Source organism: Nansenia antarctica, assembly GCF_963989245.1.
Source record: "Nansenia antarctica genome assembly, chromosome: 7".
Classification (NCBI taxonomy): domain Eukaryota; kingdom Metazoa; phylum Chordata; class Actinopteri; order Argentiniformes; family Microstomatidae; genus Nansenia; species Nansenia antarctica.
Window position 1 is genome coordinate 49958624 of NC_137677.1, and position 10000 is coordinate 49968623.

The following is a 10000-nucleotide window of genomic DNA, read 5'->3' on the forward strand; positions in this document are numbered from 1 at the left end:
CAGTGAGAAGGAGGGGGTGGGGGGGTAGTTTCAGCTGTTCACATCAATCTCTTCGGTGGACAACAATCGTTTGGTTTTAACTGTAGGCCTAATCATTTCTATAATAATTTCATAAAGTTAAAGCCATCGGTGGATACAGCAGGCATAGGATAGATACAGTACAGGCAAAAAGTTTGGACACACCTTCTCATTCAATGCGTTTCCTTTATTTTCAAGACTATTTGGTACATTGTAGATTCTCACTGAAGGCATCAAAACTATGAATGAACACATAGGAATTATGTATTTAACAATAAAGTGTGAAATAACTCTAAATATGTCTTATATTTTAGATCCCTCAAAGTAGCCACCCTTTGCTTTTTTGTTGTTAATAAAATATATAAGAATAATATTAAATATAATATGTGTTAATAATAATATGTTATTATATATATATTTAATATTATTATTATATATTTTATTAACAAACAAAAATATATATTTTATTAACAACAAAAAAGCAAAGGGTGGCTACTTTGAGGAATCTAAAATCTAAGACATATTCAGAGTTATTTCACACTTTTTTGTTAAGTACATCATTCCACATGTGTTCATTCATAGTTTTGATGCCTTCAGTGAGAATCAACAATGTAAATAGTCATGAAAATAAAGGAAACACATTGAATGAGAAGGTGTGTCCAAACTTTTGGCCTGTACTATATATCATTAACTTTAATCTGACATGCTCTTTCTTCAACATAGACCTGGAGTTTTTTGAGCTCTAGAATTGATATTTGGACAAATAAGTGGAGGCCTAAAGTATGTATGTGAGGCCTACTGTATGTAAAGATCCGCTCCAGCGCCGCTCCGTCCCGTCCCGTCACTCATTGGTCATAGAGTTGGTCCCGCCTTCGATGCAGTACGCAGACATCTGATTGGTGTGAACCAGAGGTACAGTTGTGGTCTGATGGCTTGTCTCATGAATATGCACGACCCGGCGGCCCGCCCCGTAGGCCTCGCCCTGTTTCGTCGGGACAAAATGTGGGTTATGATGATGTAACTTCTTGAACATTTCAAACCTGCAAACTGCGACACTTTAAATGAATGTGCAATAACACTATGTGCAATATGACAACCCTCTGGTACATAAGGTTCAGAGATAGGAAATGTTAGGATATTTATAGCATAGCATAGAGTACAGCACAGTGTTTTATTTGTATAGTATAGTATAGTGGATAGTGTACATAGCCTTTATTTATGTAAACCAGCTCTTTTTCCCTTCTTGTTTTTAGTATTTTTTTTCCTAGCACCAGGGGAGCCCCCCCTCCCAAATTTCGTTGTATGGTACCTGTACTATATCAATGACAATAAAGACCATTCATTCATTCATTCAACTGAATAGGCTACATGAAAATAATAACATAGACCAGTGGATTTCCTATATTGCACGAGCATTCAATTGCCAGGTAAAATAGTATGTATATATGTTTTGTAAGAGAGAGTAAAATAAACTATATAATATTAGCCTATAAGAACATTGAGTTGTTTCAGTAGATGATGCGCAATGGCAGTCGCGCAATTTAACGTGAGATTTGCGTACCCTATATAAGCCTATTAAATAGTTAAGAAATTAACGTTGCAGGTTCTCACACATCGGTGGATACAGGATGTGAATGTCATAACATTTCATGATGCGTTACAGTGCATGTCCTGGGGCAGGAATGAATAGGATGGAATGGGAGGCCGCTCCCCTTGCCCAATGCCATGTTTTTTTTCTGTGTGCTATTCCAGGTCATTGGAGTCCGGTTACAATCGCAGAGGAAGAAAACCTTGACGAACAGGTTTACGGGAACGCCCTTGAATACGAAACCACCTGCTCTATAAGAACCCACCGCGAATCTGGGACCATCAGAAACAGAAACGAACAGAAGAGTCACACACGGAGGCAGAGAAACATATCCGCCTGCAACACAGAAAGCTAAACCCTTTACACGAGGTACCAAACAACCAAGCTTTCCTGCAACATTGTAACGGACCAGCCGCTTGTTTTCAAAGCCGATTAAGACCAGAATTAGAGCGCAGAGAGACGCGTGTTATCCATCCAGTCAGCGAAGATTCGCGTTTGACAGACAGCTTTGTCTCTTAACTTTAATTTCCTTTAAAAAAAAAAGTCGTTCGACAAATTAACATCACTCGCCATGATGATGATGCAGATGTCTGACACCCACAACCAGAAGAATTCACTCTTCAACGCCATGAACCGCTTCATCGGCGCCGTGAACAACATGGACCAGACGGTGATGGTGCCCAGCCTGCTGCGGGACGTCCCGCTGGACGAGGAGAGGGACATGCAAGCCCTGAAGTCAACATCGGGCGACAGCGATCTGGACGACGGGGACATGTACAGCTACTACCAGCTGCTGAAGTCCATCCGCGTCGACATCGAGTGGGGGGTCCGGCGCGCCGAGGAGAGGCGCAAGGAGAACCTGGCCATGGAGATGTCCTCTCGGATGGAGGAGGAGGAGGTGGAGGAGGAGGAGGAGGACTTGGAGAAGCAGTTTCATCTCCATCTGACGGGGCTCCAGGGGGTCCTGTCCAAGTTGACACGACAGGCCGACACCCTCACCAACCGCTACAAGCAGGAGATCGGATGTATTGGAGGCTACTGAGTACCCCGAATCGGTACCGAACTCATGACCAAGGTGCACCCTTGGAGTTGAACTGAACTGAACTGAATTATCTACTACTCATGATATTTGTTTAAATGGAGGGAGTAGACACTAGACAGAAAGGGAATGGGGTAGCTCTGCTCTCTATGTATGTATTAACTTGGCGTTAATATATTAATATGATAATATTGATGAGCTTAATTGGTAAAGACAATTAGCCTGGTTGAGCTGCTACCCCCGGGTTCCATTTCCCCCCAATTGTTTTTGCACTCTTGATGTGTTCAAAAGCAGTGTTCAAGAGCGCATCATGCGTGCCGTCTTTGGCTCATGTGATACACAGATGAAACATATTTATACATGTATTTAATAATGTATAGCTTATTTTCTTTGCACTGGATGTATGAGAGCTGTATATGTATGTCAAGGTTGAAGGAGTACAGGCCACAGATGTTACAATTGAACTTGCATATGATTTAGCCATGTCTAATGATGCCAAATGAATCAAATGTTCAATTGTTTCTCTAGGTCCTGTGCTTCTCCCTGTAAATGTCTATAAATTACATTTGAATTGAAGGAGGCTTGACGGATGCGAAGCCTATGATCTCATCAAATGCCCAACATGATCTATGAACTGGAATTAACTGATCATTCTTTTGCATAGAGAATAATGAAGTGTTCTAAGAGGTTGTTGTTGTTGTTGTTGTTGTTGTTGTTCTTGTTGTTGCTATGGTAATCATGGAGATGGTAAAGTCCAAAAGCCAATGTTTTTGTATACTACATGTTTTTGTATTGAAGACCTTTGTACAGAGAAATAAACTTTTTTATATTCATGTAATCAATATGCCTCCTCTTTGCCCAGCAACATTGCATCTAAAATCATATGTTTCCACACAGGACTATTTCAAACAGATCTACCCCCCCTCCCTCTGGCTATCAGTGCATTTCAGTGCGAGTCTTTTACATTCTAGGCATGGATGCAAGGCATGGAAGTGCAAATAGACTCTCACATATTGACCACAAATTTGTGCAAACAAGTCATTATGACTAAGCAAATACAACTCCAGAGAGTAAATATGGTTGATCTTTACTATATTGAGTTAAGGCTGTGATACTCAATCCTGGCCGTGGAGAGTTGCAGTGGGTTCCAGCCTAGTGCTATCACACCTGATTTAATTGATCAACTGCTCTTCAAAACCTTGAAGCAGTTGTGTTAGCGCTGATACAAACCTGAAATGGTGTAGCTCTCCAGAACCAGGATTGAGGATCACTGGGTTAGGGGAATGTTTACACATTGTCTTACACACCTCAACACTGAATAAATTAAGTTTTCTGTTCTCTATATTGCATTTGGTTTTCAGGTATTCAGAACATGCTTACATATTTCTTTTAGATAATGTGTCTGTTTAAAATGTGTAAAACATAGCTAAACATTTAAATCTAAACAGTATGTTCTGTTCCTAAACCTACAGTACGTAGTCTCACTGAACTCTTTATTATGAACACCTGTACACATTCTCATTCATTCAGGTGGTGTAATGGTGTGAGGAATGTTTTCTTGGCACACCTTGGGCCCGTTAATACCACTCAATCATCGCGTGAATGCCACAGCTTATTTCAGTATTGTTGCTGTCCATGTGCATCCCTTCATGGCCACAATGTACCCATCTTCCAATGGTTACTTCTAGAATGATGCACCATGTCACAAAGCAAAAGTTGTCTCAAACTGGTTTCATGAACATATCAATGTTCTTCAGTGGCCTTCCCAGTCACCAGATCTGAATCCAACAGAACACTTTTGGGATGTGGTAGAACGGGAGATTCACAGCTTGAAAGTGCACCTGAAAAATCTATCAATGCCACAAAGAATTGAGGCATATCACTTCATTACCTTATTCTACTTTATTATTACTTACCTTACTTTTACTTTATTCTATTATTGTTGTATCCTGCTACAATGCCTATGTCGAAGAACCTACGCCTAAGATGTTACCTTTTTATACCTGTACATTGGATGTAATAAAAGCAATTCTGATTCTGATTCTGAGGCTGTTTTGAGAGCAAATGGAAGCCCTACCCAGTATTAGTATAGTGTTCCTAATACATTGTGTTCCTAATAAAGTGTTCAGTGTATATACTCCACATTCAATATCTCTTCATGATTGTTTCACCCTGGGTAACATTGACTAACTGTCTTTATTTTTTTGTATGCCAGTTTTGATGCTTTTGCTGAAGAGAGTTTAGAAGCATTAGGTGTTAGCAAGAACATTGCTTGCATGAAACATACTTTTTGTCCTCAGCCACTGTCAACATGTTTGTAGCTGAGAAAGTTGATGGATGGATACAGATTACAGTGGGGTAATGGAATGCTGCTAGACAACAATTTGTTCTTTACTGGAGAGGCACCTTTTTATTTTCGCAGTGACACTTTGTAAACCCACTCTGTAAACATTGCAAGGGTGAGATATGATTGTAAATATTAAGGAAACAGTCTGAGGTTATCATAGTGGTGATGTGATAAATGACACAGGCATGTTACTCTGAGAGAGTGCTCAGTGACTTTGCATGTATTTAACACCCATGTTCCAGTCTCTGGATACATGTTGTCTTATTTGAAATGATACTCTTGCAGTGTGGCTATGTTTGCATTGGGGATGTTTGTTGTACAAATCTAGCAGGCGTAGTGTTGAACTCTCAATCATGTTGATGCTTTGATCTTGAACTGTAGACCAAGAATTCAAGATTTTTTTTTACCATTGCCTATATTTGATATTAGAGGTTATAGATATCAGTTTATCCTTTAAAAACCATTGCAAATCCTACAGTCAAGCACACCTCACATACAATCAGAGGAGCAGGGTGTGAAAGAGGGAATAGAGGGGCATGGAAAAGGGGTGTGTGTGTGTGCTTGTGTGTATGCTACTGTCGCATAGTAACCCGTCTGCAGGGAAGGGAGAGAGAGAGGCATGGCAGTGTGGCCTCCTAGTAACTGGGGACAGCCTTGGAATCTAGCAATGGCAATGGGTGCAGCTGGAGTTTACAGGTTACAATAGCCTCTCTACACACCTAATTGTTACAAACACACAAACACACATAGACAAAAAACACATCTAACATTTACAAAATGATCTTGTCATATCTTGCATCCAGACAGACTCAGACAGACAAACAGACAGGCAAAGACAGACAGACAGATAGACAGACAGACATACAGACATACAGACAGGGAAAGACGATGTGTGTGTGTGTGTGTGTGTGTGTGTGTGTGTGTGTGTGTGTGTGTGTGTGTCACAATAGATTTAGGGCACAGAACAATAGATTTAGTGCACAGAGAATTAGCACAAGCTATACATTTGGAGTGAGTGAGTGAATCTGTCTTACCTCTAGTCTAATAAATCAATTTAATCTTGTTTAAAATCACTGTGTTATTGGTAGCTGTGTTGCTGGTAGAGTTGTTGTGACGCTGTCTAGCCTGGAACCTAGTTTCTATTGAAAGCTATTGTGTTTGAAGCCAAATGCTGTCAATTTGCACTGGCAGGCCCTGTGATCTCCCGCCTTGACTACTGCAATGAACTCCTGGCCATCAGACCCCTGCAGCTCATCGGCTCCAGAATTCTGCCGATCCATCTGGTGTTAAATCTCCCCCTGGCTCCCGGTAGCAACTCGCATCAGATTCAAGACCCTGGTGCTAGCCTACTGGGCAGCAAAGGGAACAGCCCCTCCCTACTTGCAAGCGATGGTGAGCCCCAAAATCCCTGCCCGGTCACTCTACTCTTCCACCTTGGCTGGCTGCCTGGCACCACCGCCTCTACGTAGATGTAGAAGTTGCCCTACTCGGCCATGACTTTTACATAATTGGCTTGGCGCCTCGCTGGTGGAACGAGTTGCCCATGACTGTCAGGACTGGAGAGTCGACTTCTAGCATTGAGACTGCCATTGGCCCTTGGTCCCATAGGGTCCTAGCATAGATTACTGATGGATAGATGAATCACCTACTTAGACAAATGAAATGCTTTGGATAAAGGCAATGTAAAAATCTCCCAGTACTGAAATGATCTCACACTTTCAATACATGTGTTCTATGGGGTTATGTTAAATAAATAAATAGTTAACTGTCAAAAGACAGTAATGTTAAGTGTTCCCAAGATTGGAAGCTGCACAACCTGTACAAGCTCAACATGTTCCTAGTCCATACCCCCAGCACATTCCACTGTGGTGTAATACAATAGCACTGAGAAGCACAGTGCAGATGCCAAAAGCTACACCTCCCTGTAGCTCATACCTGAAGAAATACCTCCAACATTATTCCTCATACTCTCCCTAATGACTGGTGTATTCTTTATGTTGTTTTTCAGGAAATGTGGGTTTGCTCATGGTTTCCTTATTGTTTTGTAATGACTGTGTATATACAGTATAGTACTTTTCCAGGCCAAAAGGTAGCCCATCTTGTCCATGGACAACACAATGTTTGCCTTTTTTTGTTTCCAAAAACATGACATTGTCTGTGACAATGACGAATAACATGTTGTTGTTTATTAAATTATTCGAAAACGAAAATATAGAGGTTTACACAGACCATCATATTTTCCATATTGAAAGGAATCAGAGTTATTACTTACGTTTTACTTAATAGTTTGTTGTTGAGAACTTGATTTAGATGCACGCATTCTACTCATCAACACACTAACATTGGGTTCTAACATTATAATCTATTATAATAATAATAATAATTAATAATTATATAATAATATATATAATAATAATATTATAATAATAATATAATAATAATAATTATTATTATAATCTAACATTGGGTTCTCGACATCTGTGCTTTTTGTCCCTCACCGGGCGCTGTAGGAAGTCGATGTCATTGTGTTTCACATGATGCACACGTCCAAACATGAAAACATTGCTTAGCACGTTGTAAACAGAAATGGCGAGTAAAGATACAAGTCCCCAAAATAACGACACTACCTCCTGCGCATTCTTTAATACACAATCTGACGACTATCACTGTGTAAGTAGCTTCGTGGCTAGCAGCTTGTTGTAACAATGGATTGTGAATTGCTACCTAGCAATCAAGTGTAGCCACCTAGCTAGTCTCGTCTGGCATCGCTAGCTAATTAGCTAACGATTCATTGTATATCGATGATGTCTCCAAAACATTAGAGGACAGAGACCTTTGGCTCCATCAAATATAATGTTAACAGCCAGTTATCTGATGGGTGTCTCCATGTGTATCTGACAGACTGCTGATGCTGGAAACCCACTCTAGCTGCATGACAGACAGTTCAATGGTTAGACTGATAGTTGAGAGATGACAACTTGTTTTGCAAATTGGAATTTGTTTTGCACACTGTCTTCGAATGACTGAAGATTGGAAGTGTGTGTGTGTATGTATGTATGTATGTGTGTATCGTGTGTATAAATAATCTCAGTGTGTTATCACTGCTCTCATAGTGTGTGTGTACTGTGTATAAATAATCTCAGTGTGTTATCACTGCTCTCATAGTGTGTGTGTGTGTGTGTGTGTGTGTGTGTGTGTGTGTGTGTGTGTGTGTGTTGATATCTGACTAGTATTTCATGCACCCGTCTCCAAGATGTAATCAGCTCTTACAGCAGTGGCCTACTTTACTCAGAAATGTTGCAGTAATGCTGTTTAGCCCAGAGCCCACATACATAAACAGCTCCATGGCAGACAAGCAATCGCTCACATAAAAAAAAAAAGGAACCAATCGCTCAGACCCACCTGTGAGCTTGTCTGCCTAATCCACTAACCTAGTTAAAGATGCCCTCATTTTCCCAAAGACCTAAATGTGTCAAAATGTCTAGACCATTCGTTAGAGTACTGGATTTCACTTCAAATTCTCTATACATATATATTGTGTGTATTTTTAAAAATGTTTAATCTCTTTGTCGTATTATGTCATATTATGTCGCAATACTGTCAGTTGGATTTGACTGAGATTATTTTTCACCAGTGCAATCTGGAAAACAGTTTTAAGACTGCCAGCTTTGTTTTTAGGACAACAGACGCTAACTTTGCACAGACATGTTAACTGCACAGACATGCTCCTAAATTGGGATGGTCAAATGTACCTCTAGTTTATGCACACATCTCCTGCTGATATTAACAATAATTGAAGAGTTATGTGATGTGTGGATTTCTGGTAGATATGGTCTTCATCAGGGGCAGTTGTTTGTGTGATTGTGTGGAAGGTCAGGTGTTCTGTGTTGTGTTTGTGTGGAAGGTCAGGTGTGCTGTGTTGTGTTTGTGTGGAAGGTCAGGTGTTCTGTGTTGTGTTTGTGTGGAAGGTCAGGTGTTCTGTGTTGTGTTTGTGCGTGCAGATGTGTTCCAGTGTCTCGCAAGTGACTCAGCTATGGGCCCCTCAATGCGCCAGAGGCGGCCGTGTGTTAGCATGTTTCACATTCTCAGCACTCTCTGTCTCTGTCTCTCTCCTCCCCTTCTCTGTCCCCCCCCCCCTCTCAGACTTATGTAAAAAGGGCTTTTAGTGACAGGTGCCTGTGCAGCCAAACAGCTTCTTCTTGTTTTTTTTTACCACTTTGATCCTTCTCTTGCACATGAACTGGGAGGGTGTCATTAGCTAGTCCATGGCCTACCCCACAGCTGATTGACAGCAGGTTAAGATCAGGTCAAAGCTGAAGGAAGGCTCCTTTACACGTCCGAACACAAGATGGAAAAAAACTTGTTTTTCAAGTGTGTAGACCTGGCATGCCCAAAATGGAGCAGAGAGAATTTCTGAATTTGGGCGGGGGGTTCTCAGGAGTTGGACATTAGTAAGCCTATGGACCCTGACTTGGGAGCAATATCATATAAATAAAACATTTACAGAATATGTTAAAATTATAATGACTAGGCTAATTACTTGTTTATCAAAGGTGCAACAAAGTATCCACCACCTTACTGGTGTTTTACCTCTGCTCTAGTGCTATCTATTGTTTAGTGGGAAGGTGCTGTATTTAAGGAGGGACAAACAAAACATTGTTTGAGTATTTGGTTTAAACCTAGTGCACCAACTGACAAGTCACACTTAGCCTAATAGACTTACGGTTTGTATTGATACAAATGCATATTCATTCTAACTATTTGCCTCAATCTAATATTGTGGGTTAATGGTAACTGCTCAAAAGCACAACAAGATAATTGTCACCAAATATTCAGCTAGAATTCACTGTAACGCTGTTGTTCTTGTTAAGTTGGTGATACCAGAGAGTTGGTGGACTTGGCTGTACATCTCTTACTGTTCCTTACAACTTTAGCAAATTGAGATTGCACTTGTCTTGTGCTCAGGTATAAGTTTGTCATGAAGGGAAAATAAAATTATTATCAATAA

At 40.5% G+C, this 10000-nt stretch overlaps 2 protein-coding genes across 2 annotated transcripts in view; both read left to right on the top strand.

Annotated features, from left to right (window-relative positions):
* Nucleotides 1–2177: 2177 nt before the first annotated feature.
* Nucleotides 2178–2648, top strand: LOC308163004 (mid1-interacting protein 1-B-like; the record flags this gene model as incomplete). Its single annotated transcript, XM_080537171.1, has 1 exon — nt 2178–2648. The coding sequence occupies one exon, from the start codon at nt 2178–2180 to the stop codon at nt 2646–2648; it is 471 nt and encodes a 156-aa protein (XP_080393297.1).
* Nucleotides 2649–7578: 4930 nt separating this feature from the next.
* LOC308162720 (cyclic AMP receptor-like protein A) overlaps nt 7579–10000 on the top strand; it is a gene marked incomplete at both ends in the record, with an annotated part of 57760 nt that continues 55338 nt past the window's right edge. The window contains one exon of the mRNA XM_080536862.1: nt 7579–7662. Within this exon, the coding sequence (XP_080392988.1) occupies nt 7579–7662 (84 nt within the window). The remainder of the gene's footprint in view (nt 7663–10000) is intronic.